General features: G+C 50.2%; 1 protein-coding gene across 2 annotated transcripts in view; it reads right to left on the reverse strand.

Annotated features, from left to right (window-relative positions):
• The window catches only part of Gli2 (GLI family zinc finger 2), a 232,660-nt gene that overhangs the window by 173,221 nt on the left and 36,789 nt on the right, over window positions 1–22,650 (reverse strand). Inside the window, exon 2 of one of the 2 annotated variants that reach the window (XM_048368932.1) lies at window positions 4,119–4,296. In XM_048368932.1, the coding sequence (XP_048224889.1) occupies window positions 4,119–4,266 (148 nt within the window). In that variant the 5' untranslated portion in view covers window positions 4,267–4,296. Of the gene's footprint in view, window positions 1–4,118; window positions 4,326–22,650 lie in introns of those variants that run through there. The other variant, XM_048368933.1, reaches the window with a different exon arrangement.

Below are 22,650 nucleotides of genomic sequence, written 5' to 3' on the forward strand. Positions count from 1 at the left end.
CAAAGCATAGGTTAGAAACATCTTTGCACGGAAGACAGGGTGGGTTCAGGAGAAAGGAGCACCGAGCCTATGGATGGATGTCTGCTCCTGGAAGGAACCCCAAGTCCAGGCCCAGCTGTCTGCTGAAACAGCAGGGAGCCCTGGGTAAGCCCCATTCCCACCTGGGCCTCTGGGAGGTGGAGGCTTTGTTCACTGGTGAACTAGGAGCTCCTGCCTCAGTGCTCCCAGCTTAGCTGCGTGTGCTCTAGCGACCTCACTATCAGTTCTACCTCACTTCTAAGCACGGCTCCTGGTCAGCTATATTGTGCTTTCACTTCCTTCATATTCCAAAACTAACATGTTCTCCCTCAAGTTGTCATGAAGCTTGCTAAATATTTTCCTTTTGTTTGTTTTGTTTTGCTTCACTATTTTCTTTTTCCAGTACTAAGGATTGAACTCAGGTTCTACCACTTGGGTCACTCCCTTTGGCTTTAGCTTGTTTTTCAGAAAAAATTTCAAGGCTAACTGGTAGCTTCAGTCTTGATTCTCCTACCTCTACCTCTTGAGTAGCTGGGATTATAGGCACAAGTCACTATGTTCAACCCTTGATGAATATTTTTAATAAACTCCTAATGTCCCTCTCTAAACATTGCATTTGATTATTCAACCCCCTATCCGCAAATAGTTCCAATTTTTCAGATATAAGTTATGTGTACATCCCTTCCACCTGAAGGAAATCTTTCTGCCTGAGAGTTTGTTGCAGTTAGAATCAACCAAAGTTCTGCAAGCGGGGTGAGGCCATCAGGAACTAGGAAGTGATCATGTGGAGCTTGGGGGGAGGTGGATAGCTCGGAATACAGCATGTATGGGGACACCTCACAGTCACTGACAGCCTGAGGGATTGGTCCTTTGTTCATGACAGCCTATTCCTTATGACAATTCTCCTGCCACCCACAGGCAGGACCTATCCCTTCACCGACTCCTAAACTGTGCCTTGCAGTCAGACGCCTGCCCATCCTGGGGCCAACCATGAAGGAGCCAAGTGAGCCAAAAAGGAGCTAGATTCCTGAAAGGTCTCTTAAGCAGCTTCCAGAAACTAGTTCAGTCATGCCCCAGCCATCCCAGATCATCTTCCTACATTCTTCCTGCAGCCCAGCATGCTCCTCCCAGTGCTGTCCTCTCCAGGGCCTTTGTATAGCCCCACATCCCTCCTCATCCTCGTCCACCAGTGCCCTGTGCTGGCAGGCCAAGCATCAGACTCAGGGGCTAAAACACATGCTGCTGGCTCCACACACTTCCCTCCTTGGCCCTGTTCCCCACCTATCCCACATTTTCTTCTATACCACTCTGGTGCATAAGAAACCATGCCACTGCCTGACTCCTGCTTCATACATTTGCCCCACCTGATGAAAGGCACAGGCCTGGGGAGGCAGGCCCAGACACTGGGGAGCTCCTCGATACTCAAGTATCTACACTGGGGGTCTTGCTCATAGCAAGCATCTCTGCCTCCAACCAGGGGAATTATGGAAGAACAAGTTCCTGAGATCCTAGAGACTGTGGATAACATCTGTCCAGCCCTCTCACAAATTGAATCAGGAAAGCCAGGCCCAGGCTGGACTTCCAATCCTCCACAGCAGCCACTGCAGAGTGTCAGCTGTGTCCACTCCAAAACAGCTGCTTTTCTCACTCCCAGAAGACCCTTCCCAGATTAGCTGCTCAGAGACAGGTGCAGGGAGCAGACATGGAGAACACTGTGGGGCTCCCTTTGACTCTTCAACCTCTTACGAACCTAGCCTGAAAGGCCTGCATGGCCAGCAAGATGCCTGCTCATGTGGGTCAAATCTTCCCTGTGCCTAATGCCATCAGCCTAGATGCCCTGAACCAGGGGCATTCTAGGGAAGGCAGAACTGAAACTGCTGCTTCCCTGGACCAGCTCGCTCTGTGCTTTGGTCCTCCACTGGAGAAGTCCTTAAGCATTTATTGCTCTAATATGACAACCAGGTCTGATGCTACAGAGGCTCTCCCCTCTGACGACATTCTATAATTACTATCTAATTATTGCCTAAGTCTGTCTTCTATTGCCATGACCAACCATTGAATTACACTGCACCCTGGAGATGCAGGCCACTGAGGTCAGGTTCCAGAGCAACCAGGAGCTCACTCAAACTCAGGCAATCAGGCAGAGGGACATCTTGAGGCACCATTACAAGCCACATGGCCTGGACTACTAGGATACTGTCTCCACTACTGTGTGTATATTTCCCTCTCTCTTTCTCTCTCTTTCTCTCTCTCTCTCTCTCTCTCTCACACACACACACACACACACACACACACACACACACACACACCCTCTCTCTCTCTCTCTCTCTGTCTGGCACCTGGGTCTAGGCTTCTCCCATATTACCTAACAGTGTTGTCTCCTCTCCCAGTCCCTGATGGTCCCTCCCCACAGACTAAAGGGGCCTAGGGAGGCCCTGCCAAGGTCAGGAGGCCAGAGGTTCACCTCCCAGAGGAGAAGGTCAATGGCTGACTTCAAATCTCCCTCTCCTGGCTTGGGCCAACAACTCAATGAAGACTTAACTGAGAGTCAGAAGCAACATAAAAATACATATACTGCCAGGCACTGGTGGCTCACCTCTGTAATCTTAGCTATTTAGGAGGCTGAGATCTGAGGATCGATGTTGGAAGCCAGCCTGGGCAGGAAAAGTTGTGACACTCTCTCTTATCAACAATGAACCAGTAGAAAGCCAGAAGTGGAGCTGTGGTTTAAGCGGTAGAGTGCCAGCTTTGAATGAAAAAGCTAAGGGTGGGTACTCAGGCCTTAAGTTCAAGCCCCAGTACTGGCTCAAATAAATAAATAAGCAAATATATTGTTGTGCCAAGTCGCAAGACCACCACCAAGAAGGCCACCGAGACTCAGACACTCCGAAATGCAAAAGCAAGGCAAGGCTTTATTTAAGCGAGCTGCAACTCGGGCCTCGTCCTACCCACCGACACAGCGGAGGTTAGGAGGGAGCCCCGAGCTGTGATTACACAGGGCTTATAAAGGCAAAGAACAAGGTTACAACAATCAGGTGTTCAAGCAAGCAAGATTAGGACACAGGTACAAATCTGATTGGCTCAGGGTTTAATTCTAAAATGGGGTTCACGTGTCTGGCACTTCAATATAAAGTGACAATGACCTAAAATCCATTCTGACAAAATCCTCCCATTCCCCCCCACCAGCTATCTCCCCAGCCGCCGTACTCACTGTGGCCCACAGAGCAGTGACGTACCCCCTCACACCCTACTCCCTCCCATGCTGGAGAGAAGCACACAAATTCAAGCTCACCCCAGGGTCTGACTCAGGGTCTGCACTTTAATAAGACTCGGCGATTATGCACTCATCAAAGTGTGAAGAAAGGCACGTTTTCTTCCCTCTCTTGTGCTAAGCTCCGCTTGGGCAGCGAGAGCAGCAGGGCATGACTAAATGCACTTGAATAAGAAGGGAAAGAAAAGAAATCCCAGCTTCTCTGTTTCTCGGAGACAGAAATAGTTCTGTGGCCTCCAGATGGACGGCACAGCCACGAGGGGAGGTCTTGCTTCCCGCCAAACTCTCCCACCGGGAAGCTGGCACAGGCCAGTGGAAAGCAGAGAACATTTCTCTTCGGGGCAGTAAAATGAGAGGCTGTGGCTCGTGCAGTCCCTTCTGCTATAATTAAGTTGGCCAGAAATTCACCTAAGATACTAAATTCCATACCTGACCCTCTAATTACAGCCAGAAAGCATCAGGAGACAATTACTCTCCAAAATAGTCCTCAGTGGGCAAGAGCCAAGTTCTCTGGGCATACCTCACATGTGCCAGCTGGGCACACCCCAGACTCACCCAGCAACCTCCCCTTCCCCACCTGGGGCTCAGCCCCACCCTCCAGGGGCCAGGATGGCCCAGTGTCCAGAGATGGGGGTGGCCAGACTGCCAAGGAAACCTGCAGGTGATGGTCACAAGGCCTGAGATTCCTGGGAGCAAGGGGGCCCTCCTTACCACCCTCCATAAACCCCAGTGCCTCCCTTACGACAGGGGCCACCGCTCTCATTAAATCCTAACAGGCTAATGAAAAACACCCCTGCTGTTCTTCAAGTGTGCAAAAAACAGAAAGTACCTCCTTGTGCAGCCACAGCTGCAGCAGCAGCAGCCGCCACAGCAAGAGGACAGGCCTTCTTCCCCGGGTCGGCAAAGCTGCTACCCTCCAGGATTCCGCTCTTGGCTTCTTTCTTCTCCAAGGCTGTGGCTGGAGCAGAGGTCTCCATCTCAGCGGCTCATAGTCCTGGGTGCTGACCCTGGTGGAGATGACAAAGACATTCACCAACATTGCACCCAAACCAGCTGGGAAGAGCTGGCCCACATTCACACCACTGCTTGCTTCTACAGCAACCAACTCCATTCCCACTAACAATTGTGGGAGGGAGGGGTTAATTTTGAGAACTATCCACCCTGGAATTTTCTGGGTCTGCTGAATAGACAACAGCCAAACATTTTGGTTGTCTTTTATCCAGATTAAAAAAAAAAATCCAAGCAACAGATTTCTGTTGACAAGAGAGCATAGGCAGCAAAAAGAATCACCATGAAAAATGGAATTAGTGGCTCACACCTGTAATCCTAGCTACTCAGGAGACTGAGATCTGAGGATCATAGTTTAAAGCGAACCCAGGTAGGAAAATCCATGAGGCTCTTACCTCCAATTAAGCAACCCAAAAAGAGCCAGAAGTGGAGCTGTGGCTCAAGTGGTAGGGCTGGCCTTGAGCAGAAAAGCTCAGGGACAATGTCCAGGCCTGAGTTCAAGCCCCAGGATATGCCCACACATGCGTACACACACACACACACACACACACACACACACACACACACACACACACACACACATCAGAAAGCATCAGAGGAGATATGAAAACAGAATTACAATACCCAGTGGTCCTCCAAGAAAGGTCCTGGTTGCCATGCTGCCCCAGCCAACCATCTCATTTAACCAATGTTATTCTGAAGCCTTTTTGTTCATTAGACATCACATCAGATACAGAAGACTTTTTTGTACCAGGCCTGGAGCTTGAACTCACTATCGCACTCATAGGCTGGTGCTCTACCACTTGAGCCATGCTTCTAGCCCCTCCGGCTGTAGAAAACATTCAGTAGATGTTTACAGTTTACTTAAGAAACAAACACAGGGGGGAGTAAAGGCAGACTTCATTTCACTGAGGGGAGGGATATAGCATGCACAGGAGAAAGATAGGAGAGAGTAGGACAGGCAGAGAGGAAAGGAGCTACCCTGTCTCCCAGCTGGGGACCAGACAGGATGCATAAGGAGACCCAGAAGGTGTGGGGGAGCCCATATCCAGGAGAGCAGGCATTGGAGTTTGAAGGCAGAGGAGAAACAGAACATGACCCTCAATGTAAAGAACCACGCTGTCTTTCATGGGAAGCAGGCTTTGAGAGAAGGGTAACCTTTAACAATTCCAAGGGCTATGATGGTGGTCTGGGTATAGGCAGTGGCTGTGGAGCTGATGAAAGGTAGATATGATCTGAAGGCAATGGCCATAGACCTTGCTGCTTGTTGAATGTGGGTGGCTGGCTGAATGGGAAGGGTTGGATTCATGGTTAAGGTAGGAACATGCAGCTGGATTCAGGGCCCAGGTTTTCACCTGGCCATGGGTTCCAAGGGAGCATTTCTGGAGGATGCTTCATTGCTTACAGACTCTGATAATATAGTTTGGGGAGCTGGTACTCAAGATGACTTACTTGGGGCTGGCAGTGAGGATGAGTGGATGGTGGACTCATTTACTACCACAGAGCAGGGAAAGGAGAAGAAGGTTCAGAGGCAGAAGTCAGGAGTCAGTTGGGGGCCATGTGAGATTCAAGGTGCCCACTGATACCAGAAGACATGGTGGGGAGCATGGGCTTGGGTGGTGTCAGGGAAGATAAAGGCACAGATACAATGACTATCATGGTTGGCTGTGAAAGAAGCAAGGAGATGGGGCCACAAATGGAGGGGGCCTAGAGTCAGGAAGGTTCAAGGCTGCTGTTTGGAAAGATGCAAGTAGGGGGTGGGGAGGGGAGGGGAGGCAGAGGGCTTTCAGATCACCAAGCAGCAGCCAGCTCCATCCCCAGAGGCCTTAAAATCAAATTCACCCAGGCTCTAGAATTTTATTTGTTAAATCCACACAATACTCCTCCATCTTTCTAAGTAGAACTATAGATATACAAAAACAGCAGGGTGAGATGCAGAGGAGGGGCCATAGCCTGGTTTGTTCCAGGTTTTGTGTATCAGCACCAGCCTAACCATCTTCCATAGTCTTTCCAAGCTCCCTTCCCAAAAAACCCAAGAAACCCAAGCAGAAGGGGCAGGGGAAGACCTTGATGGTTTCTGTGAATTGTGGGATATCCTCTTGCCTAGGAATTCAGCAAGCACTGTTTGCTCAGCTAAGCCATTTTAAAAAGGGATTCCCTTGGACTTCTTTGGATATCAGAAAGGACACCAGCAATGTAGCCTGCTGGATCCACTCCCCTTCGCCACATAGCCTTGGTCAACTTCCTCCTCTGCTAACTCTTCCTATGATCACCACCACTAAGCAACCAGAGCATCTCCCCAGCAGTGCCTCTCCTCACTGGCTGCTCTGTGCCAGGGACTCACTCTTCCCCCCAAAGTCCTACACACTTATTATGCCCTTGGTCCTGCCCAGATCACCCTTGGCTCTAGAATAGGGCATCTTCTTAGAAACCAAGTCTTACTACTTCCAGCCCATACCCCCACTGAGACATTGTGGCCTCCAGTCTCTCTATGTCCACCTGCAAGCCCTCCCATAGGAAGGGCTTCCTATAGGAAGCCTGTCATCCTTTCTGTGTTTGACGAGCTCTTCAATTCTGCCTTACAGATGTTGCTCCTATGCAACCTCTTCCAGGAAGCTCCCTGGCCCTGCTAGCACATGGTCAGAGACCTGCAGCCATCCAGTACGTCCCTACTCAACACTTTGTATTATCTTTATGATCACAGCTATAATTGCCTAGAAGGAAGCCCTGGCTTGGCAGGAGAGTGTGCCTAAGGCTACTCCCCATGAGGGAGAAGGGAGACAAGCCAGGTATCCAGTCCAGTCCTCCTCTGAGGAAAAGCTGCCATAGGAGCAAGGCATGTAGCATGTGCTAGAAAGGAAGGGGATCTACTACTCAGAATCCTAACGCCCAGACCTTGCCAGCTGATGCCAGAGTTCAGGGAGCAGTTGTACACACATAAACACATGGGACCCAGGTACCCCTCAGGTCCTTGATCTAGGAGGGAGGGGGAAGGTCTAGGCAGTATCCACAACACCCCTGGCCTCACCTTTCCATAACTCAGCTGCTGCCTTCCCCTTTCTACCCCTCCCAGAGAGATAGACAAGAGACAGGCAAGAGTCTGTGCAAATCATGGGAATTAGTGGGATTAGTACAATTTCTAGGTAAACACCTGGTGCCCAGGGTTCCAGGCAGCCACTTTCACTCCCTGGAGCTCCTGAGGCAGCCCAGCTAACACCATACATGGGCCCTAGAGGCCACCTGAGGATGACTGAGAGAAGCTGTGCTGGCTTCCCAGGCCTCCATGGGGGCCTGATGGTCCAACCTGGGAAAGTGCCCATGGGCTCCAGCAAAGCTCCAGCACCGGAGGATCCGGGAGTCATGGCCTCAGCACAGGAGGAGAGCCTGCACTCTCTCTGGACCACCCGAGAGCATGGCTCGCACTCACATTCTCCTGACCTGGGGGGAGGGTAACACCCAGATCACTTGCCTTCTGGGTCTCAGTAGGGCACAGAGAGTACCAAGGAGCTCTGGAGCCTCCCTAGGCCTCCCCAGGAGACTCTAGTCCCTGAGTTGAAGGAAGATGGTGGATACATCATCCAACATTTTTTAAAAGCTCCACAAATGGTAAGCATGTAGCAAAACCTGAACAGATGATCATAAAGCTCCTTCCAGATTCCAAATAATTTTTAAGTCCCAGCTAAAGCAAGACTGTGTTACCTAAAACACATTTTTATCTCTGCTAACTTGAAACTGGAAATGGGTGTCTCAGGGTATTATCAAGGGCAGTAAACCACAGCGCCTGTGAGCTTGCCACTGGTACAAGTCACAACTGTGTGCATGCAATGCCATGGAGTCTTACCCATGCTCACAGCTTCCCACTTAGGGTGTTACTAGGCCCCCGACCTTGCACTTGCTGTGTCAGTAAAGGAGCATGCATATCCCATATCACAAATAAGCCTGTGATATTAAAATAATTGCATTCAATATAACTGGTTTCATTTACGACCCTGTGTGTTTCTATGTATTTGGCATATTTTTCTGCAGTAAGAATTACACCAGGTTGCTTAAGTGGACTGTGGTACAGAACAGATTAAGAACTTCAAGTTCCAGGGCTGACATGAAGAATAAATTAATAATCAGAGAAGAATGAGCACATCACCCTGAAACCTGGAATCCCAGATACCTCCCACCACCTGGCTGCTTTGAACCCTGGCAAGTGAGTCACACACAGAACATTTCCCCAGGCAGAACGAACTCCAGGAGAAAGGCAAGACCGCACTTCCCAGCCATCACAGCCACCACAGGCCGTAGCAAACTCACCATCAGTCTGATGTCTGTCAGGTGCATGCCTGGGCACACACCAGCACCTGCACACACAGGTTCACACACAACAGACACTGGAGTCTCTGGGTTAGAAGATGCCTGCCATGCTGAGCCCATACAAAGCTTCACACACTCATGTGCATATATCCAGACCACATGCACATGCATATAGCATGTCACACAGTCACATATGTGAACATATTTGCAAAAATGAGGTCACAGAACACACATACACCTACTTGCATGCTGTATAACTGTCACCCACCTATGCACAGTGCACATGTGTCATCATAGGCAAATACACATACACCACACACACGGATACATGTGTGCATCAAAGATACACATATGCACATACACTACAGCTAATAAATGCATGCCATACCTTGATCATAGACTTACTTTTCAGATCAAATGAGACAAAGAAAGTTCCTGGAGAAGAGATCAGGCTGCCAATGCAATATAGATAAAGGATCAGAATAATTTAATCCTTATTATCACCAAAGGAAGAGCAGCAAATGTGGCCCTCCTCCTATACCTGACCCAGATAACTGAGTACCTACCAGTCATTGCATCTGGGTCCTCATCTGGAAAATGTATGCTCTAAAGGGTGTCCTTACCCTAAGGGCAGTCCCTAATACCATAGGGCTAAGGCTGGCAGGATAAGAGCAAACGGGGCTGGGAATGCCCTTGTAAGCAGTGGAGCTTAGGCCTCTACCAATATACCTAGACCATATCCTCGGAGTCTTTGGACATGTGATTGCCCCCTTCTGAACCTTGGTTTCCTCCCCTGTGACACAGAGAACCCTCCAAACTCCCTCCCTCACAGAATGGCTGAGAAGAGACCTGGCCTTTCCAGGACCAGCTCAGTGGGTAACACATATGATAGCAGCTGCCTCCCATGAGGTATGGCCCAGCATTAGGCCATCAGGGGCACCCCTGCAGACATGTGCCCTTCTCCAAAATATCACTCTCTCACATGAAACCAGAGGGACAACCCCAGCCTCTGTGGCCTCCTCCCTCACACACAAGGGCTTGGAGTTTGGATGTACCTGCTTCTGGTGTGTCAGTCTACCTGCCTGTCCCTACATATGCAACCTACGGCCCAGCAAGACAAGAGCACCAAGCCCAACAGCAACCCAAAACAAGGGGCCCCAGACAGTGTCCCATGGCTGTACAGAGTGGGGGGCAGCTGTGTCAAAGCCTCTGCTCCTGGCTCTTCCCTCTTCTGACAACCCAACATTGGGAGGGGAGCCATACACTTCCTATCTGTCTGATCCCGCTTCCCCACTTCCTATCTGCCACAGACTTCATCTTGGGTCCCCAGAGAAAGAGAAAACTCAAAGAACCCCAGACCCTACAAAAGATCTTGGGGCTGATCAGCCAGGTGCTGGTGGCTTATGCCTGTAATTCTACCTACTCAGGAGGCTGAGATCTGAGAATCGTGGTTCAAAGCCAGCCCAGGTTTAAAATAAAAGTCTGCAAGGGGGGTGGGAATGTGGCTTAGCAGTAGAGTGCATGCCTAGCATGAATGAAGCCTGGGTTCGATTCCTCAGCACCACATAAACAGAAAAGGCCAAAAGTAGCACTGTGGCTCAAATGGTAGACTGCTAGCCTCGAGCAAAAAGAAGCCAGGGACAGTGCTCAGTCCCTGAGTTCAAGCCCCAAGATTGGCAAAAAAAAAAAAAGTCTGTAAGATTCTTATCTCCAATTAAGTAACCCCCCTCCCCCCTAAAAAAACAGTAGTGGAGCTGTGGCTCAATTGGTAGAACAAAAGCCTTGAGTAAAATAGCTCAGGGACAGCAGCCAGGCCTTGAGTTCAAGCTCTAAGACCAGCAAAAAGAAAAAGAAGGAAAGACAGGGATATGGCTTCCCATCATGCTCTACCACATTGCCCTGGGCTCCCCCTGGACAGCAAGGGGAATGTAGTCCACAGCAAGTTTATGGAGACTCAGCCTCAGACTTGTGTGAGGCACTGGAACACAGCACCTGCTCCTCAGTCAGGAGAGTGAGATCTCTGGGAAAGGCAAATGGAGAGATGTTCCTCTTGGCCTCGCTTCAGCAGCCTGGCCAGCTGGGCCTATTGATCTCTCAGCTCAAGTCCCACCCAGGGACCTGCAAGGTAGGGAAGGCAATGCCATCCAGCTCGCAGCATGACCAGAGGCTGCTTCCAAGCAAAAATCACCCTCCTAGAGTGTACACCTGCTGCTTTATCGCTCCTTGCTCAAATTTATTTTTCCAAGTACAAAAGCTCCCTAATTTGTGCAGCCCCTGGGCTTGCTGGTGTTCAGGAAAACAGATAATTAACCCTAATTCACTGACTTGCTAGGCTGGAACAGGCCCCACAGAGGGCCTGATGGGAAATGCAAAGCCCTCCCACTGCAGCCAGTCTCAGTAAAAGGAGATGGGTATGAGGAGGATTTGCTTGGTCCAGAAGGCTGTAGGCAAATTCTACTTCTCAGTTGGTGCAGTCCAATTTCTTCTCATTTCCACCCAGGTATATTCCCTGGAAACACCAAGCCATCTCCACTGCCTGTGTCACCAAGTCACCATGGTGTGTGTGGGGGGGGGGGGGGGGGAGAGTTGTGTGTGTGTGTGTGTGTGTGTGTGTGTGTGTGTGTGTGTCCAGTACTGGGGCTTGAACTCTGGGCCTGGGTGCTGTCCTTTAGCTTTTTTGCTCAAGGCTAGCACTCTGCCATTTAAGCCACAGTTCCACTTCTAGCCTTTTGACGGTTAATTGGAGACAAGACTTACAGATGTTTCTGCTTCGACTGGCTTTGAGTTGCCAAGATTACAGGCATGAGCCACCGGCTCCCAACCCAGTCACCACACTTTAAGACATGGAACTGCTCTCCTTAGTCCCTTTATCTAGTCCTAGATGGAGCTAGCTCAGCCTCTCGTGCTACCCCAGAAACTTGTATACCACTTCCTATTCAGGGAGGGCATGGAATGCAAACTTCAGAGAAAGAACACCAATGTGAACAACACCCAACTTCCCCGCAAGCCTGTTTCCTCATCTGTAAAATAAGGATGCTCCAGTACAACCAGAGCTTCATGTTACCATCACTGCAGCCAGAAAAGCCAATCCACTGGTCTCAAGGGAAGCCACCACCTAATAGAAGGCTCACAGTGACCTCATTCCTCTATCCACTCAGTTCCGCTCCTCTGAGATATGATGTTAAGCATCTCGGGGTAACAGGTTTTTGTAAGATGTCCATTCTGCTGAATTCCAAACCCCTGTTGCAGGTTCCCATTGTCCCTGGAGAGTCTTAAATCCCAGAGGACTGGGATCCCTCCCTGGCATCACCCACCAACAGAGGGTTGGGCTATTCTCTGAGGCTGTGTCTACAGGCGAACAAGGGCCCACTGTGAGGCTACCCGCCAGGCCCAGACATTTTAACAGCTGCATTGTGTTTCCAAGGCATGATTCCCTGGCCAGCAAGAAGGAAAAACAAGGCTGGCCTCTGCCCCAGCAGGGAAAACACAGTCCAGAGCAGGCTGCAGTAGGGACAAGGTCTTCACAGATGCTGGGAACAGACAGTGCAGCTGCACCAAGAGCCCTGCTGAGGCCCCCTAATCCAAGGGTGAAGTGCGTACAAGCAGCAAGGGCTGATGGCTAGTGGAGAAAATCTCTAACATAGGTTCTGAAATAGAAAACCAGCAAGAATCTCTCAGGGCCACATGCCCTGGTCATAGCACTAAGGCTACAGCTCAGACGCTGGGCTCTTCCTCAGACCGTCTCACCCTATTCCAGATGCCCCTGGTGCCCCACAAACCCTGTGGTTTGTACCTTCTGCCTGGAATGTCAGTCCCCAAATCTTCTAGGGTTAGCTCCATGTGCCCTGTTGACCTCCCACCAGGCCAGGCCAGGCCAGGCCAGGGGTCTGTCCTACCTCCATGACCCCTGAAGTCAAGGCTCCTATGTCCCTTCCTGTTCACTCTAGGCATGGGCCCATCACTTATGACTGATTCAGACTAACGACAAATAACTCTCAGGCACTCACACCAACAAACATCCTTTCCTCTTCCTAGCTACACCTCAGGCCTCAATACCCACAAGATCAAAGTGACAAGTGGATTTCAATTTCTGTGACCCATAAACATTCTTGGAGGAGAACTTGTTAGGCTCTCTTACGTTAGAAGAGAGGTACAGTAATCAACTCATAATGTCTTGCCATTAGCCATGTAGTAATCAACTCCTAATGTCTGCCATGGGCAACACTATAAAAACTATGTATTAACAAAGACTTAGAGGAAAAATGCTGCTAGTATAAAAACACATCCCTTCCCTTCCTTTAAATTCTAACTTCCCTGAGAGAAAAGCTTTGCTAAGCATATTGCTTAGCACTGAGGCCACATACTGCTGCACACTTGATGTACATACACTCTCAGGATGAACGAACAAGTGACCACTTATCACTGAACATGTAAGAGCTATTACACATGCAGGAGGACTATTTCCCCTCTGGAACTGCAGGTTGGAACTGGTATTTCAAGGTTGCTCTGGGACTGTCTGAGCCCCAACCAGGAAGTGAGGAAATTGGACCTGATTCAACTACTTGAGCTTCCTAAGGACTCTTGGGGTTATGAGGCTTTCTAGAAAGGAGCCACCCTGAACCCAGATCCTCAGGCTCCTCCCTCTGATCCCAGTCAGCATACAAGGCCTCCAGGGGTCACCTCAAGCAGCCATGTATACATACCTATGTATGTGTGTGTGTGTGTGTAATTCATACATACACAACATCCCACAGCCAGCGATTATCTATGTCACAACCCTGGCCTAGACTGGCTGTGCCATTCTGTGTGTCTCCCCACTTCTGGGCCCAGTGCCCATCTGTAAGATAGGTAGTCTGGCCCCCAAGGAACAGAGTATCATGCCACAATTAGGTGGAAGCAACGATTTTGGCACTTAGAAGGGTGTAGACAGAATCCAAGCCACCTGTACCCATGAACTATATGCCAGGCACTACCAATTTCCAAGGCTTGGTGTCATAGGCTTCCTCCCTCAGTGAGAGTGGTGTTGATCTTCGGGTAGGGTAGAAAGTAGTGCAGGTGTGAGGTGGCAGCTCTGCCCCTCCAGGCTCTAGGGAGAACTAGGTGGCCAGTGTGTGGCCCTGGCATCTCCAGGTTTGTTTCTTGCTCCAACTTGCAGAGCCACAACCTGCTCTACACCTCCCAGCAATGATGCATTCAGCTCAGCTGTCCTGCATGCTGTGTGCTACCTATGAGAGGGTCAGTCACACTCCCCCTTGCCACCCTTGCTCCTCCCTCTTCCACCCACCCTGCCTTTTTCCAGCTCTGCAGCAACCAATAGCCAGTAACATCCCAGCAGAAGGCTGCCTTGTTCTTGAAATGAAGCCCATTGGATGGGATCTCCATGCACGAATTGAAATGAAACTAGCTAGGCCAGTTCATTACTCCATCACTAGTGAGCCTTGGTCCAGCAGGTTCAAGCCTCTCCAAGTCTCCTGTCCTCCTTTCTCATACCCAGGAATCTCTGTCTGTCTCTGTCTCTGTCTCTGTCTCTCTGTCTCTGTCTGTCTGTCTGTCTGTCTGTCTGTCTCTCTCTCTCTCTCTCTCTCTCTCTCTCTCACACACACACACACACACACACACACACACCCCTCCCATTAGGCAAATATCGAAGCCCAAGCCACATCCATAGGACCTTCAGCCCTGCTCCAAGGTGTGGGTAATGTGCAGCCTGGGCAACACCTGCTCAGCTGGGAAAGTTCTAGCAACTCTATGACTCCAACAAGTGCCACACATTTCCTGAGGACCCACTGTGTGTGGAGCCTAAGGTTACCTCTCTCACTACAGAGGCAAGTAAAATGAAGCACTGCTGTTCCAGGTTCCCAGCCAAGTTGGGGAGAGAAACAAGCACCAGGAGAGAGGATGAGCAAGAGAATGTGAAGCCCCATGTTCTGTCAGTGTCCATTCTCAGCACAGGGCCTCCACTGCCCATATCTACCACACTCAGTTCCCCTAGTCCTGTGCCCTCTGACCTCTTATGCATCTTTCCCACACCGTCAGACCTCACCTTTACTGCATTTCTGCAAGCCTGCACTCAGCCCCAACCCCTTAATGTGTTTCCCCCTGTGTCATCAACTCCTTTAAAAATGAAAGCCATGGGTGCCTTACCCAGGTAGGGCTAGCCTCTGTTGGCACTCCAGCTATGTCCACTCTCTCTGAATTCACTTGCACAAGTAGTACAGCCCTGATTTGCAATCCCAGCCTCTGACCACTTCCTGGCACACAGTCAGTGTCCAATAAATGGACCATTCATGAGAGTCATCAGCCAGACCCCAGCATTCTGAAGTCAGCTGCCTCCTGGAGCAACTCTCTCATGTCCACTAGCAGCTACTTTGCAATAGGTAGCCAGTGAGTAGTAGGTGGCTAGACTCTAGAGAACCTGACAAGAAGATATAGCCTATCTAGCTACTCCTTTCTTACTTAGATGCTGGGTAGAGACCTCTGTGGCTACAAATGGAATCACTGACTCCCTAGTTGAATTCTAGACTAGAGAGTCATTTCTTTGAAGCTTGTCCATTTTCAAGTACAGCCTATCAAAATGCAAAGTGCCCTGGAATAAAGTCAGACCTTATATGACTTTCATATCAAAAGTTTGGTTCTCTAAGTGGAGGGGAATTCAGCACAGAGAGGGCCAGAAGAGGAGGAGCAGAATAGGAGGTAAGAGCAAGGTGCCAAAAGCCCTGTACGGCTTTGTTGACGCCTGTCCTTTGCTCTGGCTGCGGTCCACACACTCCTGATTAAAGGAATGCATCTTCTTGCCTGTTCCTGTATTTCAGCATTTCTTGGCATGACACCATATGCAAAATGAAGTGGCTTTGTAGTGGCTGCTTGTTCTTTCCTCTCCTTCCGAAGACTCTCCAAGGCCCACTCAATCAAGCCCCTTTTGTTCACTGGGCCCTTTGAAGGCTTCCGGAAAGGAAATGAACCCTCTTAACGCCATGCTACTGGGAGCCGGGCAGATCAGCATCCTTGCCAGCCCCCACTGGAACCTCAGTTCCCAGTCTGGTGACATAGGTGGGCTGCTCTGGGAATATACGCAAGGCGATCGCAGCCTGCATGAGAGGACATATGCCATATGGGCTTTTCTCTCATAAGCAAGATTTCTCCAATCTGGCAAGAAGCCCCATAAGAGGCAACAGGCTTAGAAGCCCCTTGGACACAGGGTTGCCACCCACAGTTATGGCTGGGAGCCAGGGTCCTGCCCCAGGGCACACAACTGATGGTGTGGAGTCTATAGTAAAAGAGGCATGCATGCAAGCCTCCTTTGCTCTCCATCACTTCATTCTACCCTCAGCCCCTCCCTACCAGTGAGCCTGGAGCCAGACTCCTCCCATACATAAAGACTCCATGCCTCAGCCACCCTGTGGTGGGGACACAGTCCACCAAAGGGGCCCTATGAAAGTCCTAGAGATCACAAAAGATCCACAGTCACCCTCCCGTTCTACTCAGGAATAACAGCAGTCCTCAACTGGAAGTGAACACCTCCAGGTGAACATCCCCATCCCCAGAGAACGTTTGACAGTCTGTGACATTTTAGATGATCTCTAAATTACGCCACTGGCAGCCACTAGGAAGAGGCCCCGGATGCTGCTAGACATCCTACAACTTAGAGAGACACACCATAGAGAATTAGCCAGTCGGAATGTCTATGGTGCCAAGGTCAATAAGCACAGATGTCAGAAACATAGCAACTTAAGGTCACTGCTATAAAGACACAACATAGGTTGTGTAGTTATGTGAGAATAAAATAAAATTGAGTATGTGTTATAGTCACCACTAGGACAATGGACCCTATGTTCAAGAGAAGGCAATCTATAGGAGAAAACAAATCTTATGTTAAGATGATGGGATTTGAGGCTATGCTGGGAATTTGATCACATTCTTTAATATGAATGTTATTCTGCTCCTTTACATTAAAGTATAATTTATTAATTTTTGTTGTTTCTTTTTTATTTTTTGAGACTTAGACGCTCACTACATGGCTCAGGCTAGTCTTGAACTCACCTCCTTCTTGCCTGTCTCCTGGGTGCTGAGATTACAGATGTGTACCATGCCTAGTAAAATGCTTGCTAATGAATATGGAGAAAGAAAATTCTAGCTTTACTTCTATGAAGGGAAAAGGTGGAGGAGGGATCTCAGAAGAAAATGACTGTGTCTAGCAAGTTCCAGGGCCTTCTTCCACTCCTCTGGATGAGGAAGGGGGCTTCTCTTTCCCTTACTCTAACAGCAGCAGACCGGGAATGATAATCGGCCTTCCAAACTCAAGGCTTTGCCTCAAAAGCAGTTTAAAGACCATTTTGTCAGAGGTCATTAGCCAGCCCATCTCCCCACACATTGGACAGCCCCTCACTGATGAACAGGGATACATCAGTAGGACTAGGCCTGGCCACTGCCATTAGATCTCAACAAACCCAGAGAGCCAGTTGGGCTTCCTCTTCCAGACAGAAACCAAAGAAGAAAGGCTTATGCCAAGGGCAAACGTGGACTAGGAGAGAAAGTATGCACTGATACCTTGAAGTAGCCCAGAATGAAGTTATAGTGGTATAGAGGGTCAGCCACACCAGCCTCTGGGGCAGCTGGGAATGCTACCACTATAATAGCCAGTAGCTTGGATATCCATGAGCAGTGGTAGGCTGGGGTTCCCCACCAGCCTCCTGATACTGCAACACTCCATGGAAACCTCCAAGCTGTCCCAATTCCACTCTAACATGTGCCAGACAGCAGGGAGAGGTAATGGGGCATGGAGCTTGTGCTGACCACTGCCTTGACTTTGAAACAGCATGTCATGGAAACTGGAGGGGGGTCTCAGAAGCCACTGCCGGTTATCATTTGGTCTGCAATATCCCTGGTTCCACCAGCTCAGCTCAAGTAGCTATGGGAAGAACTAGGGGAGAGTGCATCTACTGGGGCCTGGCTGCCAGCTCTTCCTGGCATCCATCCCCATGGGCTTTCAAAGTACAGATGGGAAGAGCCTCACACCTGACAGCTGCCCTTGGGGCACTCCTGGCAAGCTCACACACATCATTTGCCAGGCACTGTGATGAGAAAAGTTGGGGACTGTGGGGCACTAGGGACTGGCTGGGAGCGGTGTTCCCTGATCCTAGGCCTCATGCAGGATGAGTCAGCTGAACAGCTTGCAAGGCCCAAAGGTAAAACAAGGAATCCAAGATGTGACAGAGGAAGTGAATGGCCAGAAAGCAGAAGAATAGAGGGCAGAGCCCAGCCAGAGACTCAGGGACAGAGAGAAAGAAGCACTTGGGCAATTATATCCAGTCTGCACTCACTGTAAGCACACTAGATATAGAAGGTCCTAGGGAACCACAGAAGGTTGTTGAGCAAGGGGTAACCTATTCAACAGAAAATTTACACAGTGAGGATACAATGAGCAATGCATGACGCTGGCCTCACAGAACCACTACCAGCCTAATTGCCCTCCAGTGGCCCAAGCTCCTGGTCCTGAGTGTCTAAACTCTTGTGAAGGTCCTGGCTAGGAGGGTGCATTGGGGAGCCTGCCACTGAGAACCACTGTTGCTGTCACCCCCACTCATCCTGAAGGAAAGTGGGGACATTACTATGCTGGAGGCTCTTTCCTCCTAGCACATGAGGAAGTGGCTCACCTGAGAAGTATCCTCAGAGAGGACAGTGGGGCGGTCCTGATGGGAGGGAAGGAACAGGTTGACTGGGACCGGGCAGTTGAGGTGCCCTGGCTTGAATCTGCCACTTAGAACTGTGGAAGGGGAAGCATGGACTCAGGAGGGGTAGTTGGCCTCTCTAAGCTGCTGCTTTCTGTCCTAAATGACCTGTCTCAAAGGACACCCACCACAGGGCCAGGCCTGCCACCAGTCATGTCCCTCGGGTCCCCTGTCTGGCTCATATTAGAGACAGGGAATGGCATGGACACTCTCACAGTTTCACCTTGACCTGTGCTGAGCCCTTTTCACCACTCCTACCTTCTCTCTGGGTCTCCCCTTTTTCTCCTTTTTCATTGTTCCTTCTTTCTCCTCTCCCTCTCTCCCTTCCTCTCCTCTTCCTTCCTTCAAGGATCCTTCCTTCCATCTTCCCTCCCTCCCATTCTTTCTCTTTCCCTCCCTCCTCCCTCTGTCTTTCACACCCAGTGTTGAGAGCCAGGACCTGGTCAGTCTGCTCTTGGGGAAGCAGAGGTGGCACTGGCGAGGTGCACAGCTGGACTCTTAGCAATTAGACCTTCTTGATCTCAACATGTCGGGTTCATCTGTATTCAAGGAAATTGCTTCCCAATTGCCAGAGGATATGTGTGTGTACACATGCATGCACATGTATGTGAGTGAATGCTCACACCAAGCTTCCCTTTTCAGTATTGACTTCTAAGACCTAAGTGACCTTTTTGAGAACTGAGAAAGCCAAAGGTGCTTACACTCTAAAGAACAAAACCTGCTGCATTGAATTCCTTCACCATGCATTGATGTCTACTCCTGCAGAAGGATGCATGTGTCATTTTCTTTTCCCAATTGCCTAAACACGAATAGCTCTCCTCCTCCCTTTGACAGCATGGATCTGCCTTGCACAGGTCTGATGAAAGGAGAACCTGGCAGTCCTGGTCCCGCAGTTAGCAACAAGGCTTAGAGATCAGACCACCTGAGTCCAGCCCCAGCCCTTCCTCTTGTCTGCTCTGTGTCCTTGAGCAAGTGAATTAACTTTCTCTAGGCCTCGGCTACCCAGCCCTGGAAAGAGGTGTTAGATCATGGACATGGTATGCCTGGGGCAGAAGGTAAGTGTCAACTATTTTTATTATTGAACCATGAGAGTCCCAAGTCCTCTTTCGGGGCAGGGAGTATGGAAGACACAGTAGGCTCAGACTGAGTGATGGCTCCCCTCTCCCAAGCTGTACTGCAGGCTGGGTTCACTCCAATCCCTTCCCCATAGGGACCTTAGGACACTTTTTCTCACAAGCATTGAGGGGTTCAGTACCTGCAACTTCCAAGGCTGCCTCAGGGGCCCTTGAAGCTGGGCAATAGCTGCAGGAGGCCTAGGCCCTACCTGCCCCTCCTCCCTCTAGCCTTGTACAAGACTGTAGGAAGGATTTCTTCAGACATCAGCTAACCTTACAAGCTGGGACCTAGAAAATCGCCTACCTTCCTGAACCCCAGGATCCTGATTGTGGTTTTGTTTAGAAGCGAGAAGGTAACTAGGCTTCACTGTAAATGATGCTAACAACACTGAGTTCATGAGAACAGACATGTTCATCTCTCAGTAAATATTTCATGTGAGCCAATGTAGCCAGAGCCAGCAGGTCCCAATGCACTGTGGATACGACCCTGCCTTCCATGTACACAGGAGGGTTGTGCCTCATACCACCCTAGCAGCCTGGCTCCTGGTTCAGCCACACTTAGCCTCTGAACCTGGCTTCTCCACTTGCCAGTTTCCTCTGAAGCATCCTTCATCGCATCCCTTGATGTGGCCTGGACCCAGGGCAATATGTCTCTGGTAGAATTCAGCACTTCCAGAAGCACAACCAGGGGCTTAGTCACAAAACCTCAGTATCCAAACTAAGCAGATGGTGACCCTGTCACCAAGCCTGAGAGCAAGACAAGCAGAGGGCTTTGTGTGGTGAGGAGTGGTCATATCTCCAGTATTTCACATGGCTATAAGGAAGCCCTCTGCGCCCTCCCCACCTCTTGCTGCCAGCCTGCTGCATACCCGCTAAAAACAAAAGGACATGCCTTCCCACCTCCACCCCACCCCACCAGCCCCATAGAGAATCTGACCCTCCACCTGCCTGGCCTTCAGAACCAAACAAGCACTTGTTCACACGCCTGTCAGCTCAGACCTACTGCCCTACGTCACCTACCCTGGGAACCTGGCAGGTAAACCACTGTGCTCCCCTAATTATTTACTTGGCTGTGTAGGTGAGGGCATGGTTTGTGAGGGTTGAATCAGGACTGAGGGGGATGGGGACACGAGGGATGGAGCTGGTCACCAGTTCTGTCCTGTTGGGAGCTGTCCAGGAAGGCCACAGGCTGCCTCAGCACAGCAAGGAGGGTGAGGAACAGCCCCAGCTGGCTCCAGGCTCTCATTGTCATCACTCAGGACCAATTGGTGGTGTGGCAATGGCTCTGTTTATACCAAGCCCTTGGCCACCTTCCCTCCTTCAAACAAAACTCAGTCCTGCACCCTCCTCCTACAACCACATCAGGCTGGTTCAATACCACCAGCACAGCTGGGTCCATCACACATCTGCCAAACTTGGACCTTGCTGGTAGGAACTGCCTATCCTCTCTCCATCCCCAGCAACTTCTTCACACAATTCTGTCCCCTACACTCCACATCCAACACTGGGCTCTGTGCCCTATCCTGGGCTCTGATGTGCCACAGCTACTCCACAGAGGCATGGCCTCACTGGCCAGATCATGGACAGCAGATGCCCTGGGTCCCAAAGAGAAAACCCCTTGTGGCCCTGCTCTGGCTCCCCAGGTTGAGCAAGTGTAGATCTGCAGATCCACAGGGGCCCTGGGCCAATGAGCCACCTCAGCCCTGCCCTGGAGACTGAGACAGACCAACAGTGCAGGGAGAGCATCCTGCAGGCCTGCAGCCCACATCCCACATCAGGCCTGTCAACAGGGCTGTGTGCTACCACCTTCTCTTTCTCATTTCATGCAGACACACACGTGCTCATGCCATCTCGCACACTCACACTTGACTTCATGGGCTGTCACTCTGCTTCACATCACAGTTGTACACTCACTAACACACTACCTCACACTGTACATTCTCACACACTTGTAAATTCACATTCTCACACACATTTGTACCATTGCATACCCATGTGGCATACTGTAATTCATGCACATAGTCACATCCACACATTGCTTCATGCTCATTTAGGAAGACACGTCCCCTCATTTAGAGAGCATTACCTCCAATATTGGCCTCTCTGGTTCTCATTGCTGGGGCAGAGGCAGGTGTAGTCCCTTGAAAGACCAGCTCCCCACTGGAAGAAGAGAGGTTTACAAGTGGGAGAGGCCCAGGCTTAGAGTCCTTATACCACCTCCCAAGTCCTTCCCTCACTCCACACACAGAGGGGTCCCCAGTCAAGCTGAACCCTCACTCTTCTCCTCCTTCACAGGACTTCTGCCATAAGGCCTCAAGCTCAGCTCATCCCCAGACCTCTACAGTGACCAGGCACCCCAAGACTCCCCTGGAAGGAGATAGGTTGGAGTTGAACACAATTGGATGAATGCTAACAGTGCCTCATGTAAGTTGTGCAATTCTACCTCTCTGAGCCTCAATTTCCCGTCATGAAAGTGGAAATGGAATGACCTGTAGAGTGAAGATGGAATGTGTTAGAGTCATTAGGACTTAGTATATGGCAAGTGCTCAATTCCATTGCCCCTCCCATCCCTCACCTGCTCAAACAGGTAAAGTGGCCTGGACTTGAAGCTGCCATGCTTGGAAAAGGCAGCAACCAGTTCAGCACCCACCTTAGAAGTCTTGCTGGACCTGCCTCACTGACAAGACAATCATGGCCCTAGCAGGCTGAGCAGGGCAGGCACTGCATAGCCTGGGAAACTGCTTTAAAGAAGGCCCAAAGCCAAGGGCACAGCACACAAAAGCAACAGAAGCCAGAGGAAGTTCAAGGGTAACTCCCTGGCCTAGCAGCCCTCTGTCATAGAACATAGGATAGCACTGTAGAGGTGGTCTTTTGACATTGTATTCCTTCCAAGAAGCACCTGCTCCTTCCACCTTATAGGTGAGGAAATTGAGGCAGTCTGCTCAGACTCACATTTGAAAGCCAGGTCCAGCCAGGCACACCCTTGTAATCCTAACTATGAGAGAGGCTAAGATCAAGAAGACTGTGTTTCCAGGCCAGCTTGGAACAAAAAAGTTCAAGAGCCTCCATCTAGGCAAAAGGAAAATGGGTGTGGTGATGTATGCTTATCCCAACTATGACAGGAAGCATAAATAGAGGGATTGTGGTCCAGACATAGGCCTATGCAAAAAGCGAGACCCTATCCCCCGCAAAAAAAAGTGTAAAAAGA

Source organism: Perognathus longimembris, chromosome 20 (genome assembly GCF_023159225.1).
Source record: "Perognathus longimembris pacificus isolate PPM17 chromosome 20, ASM2315922v1, whole genome shotgun sequence".
Taxonomy (NCBI): Eukaryota; Metazoa; Chordata; class Mammalia; order Rodentia; family Heteromyidae; genus Perognathus; species Perognathus longimembris.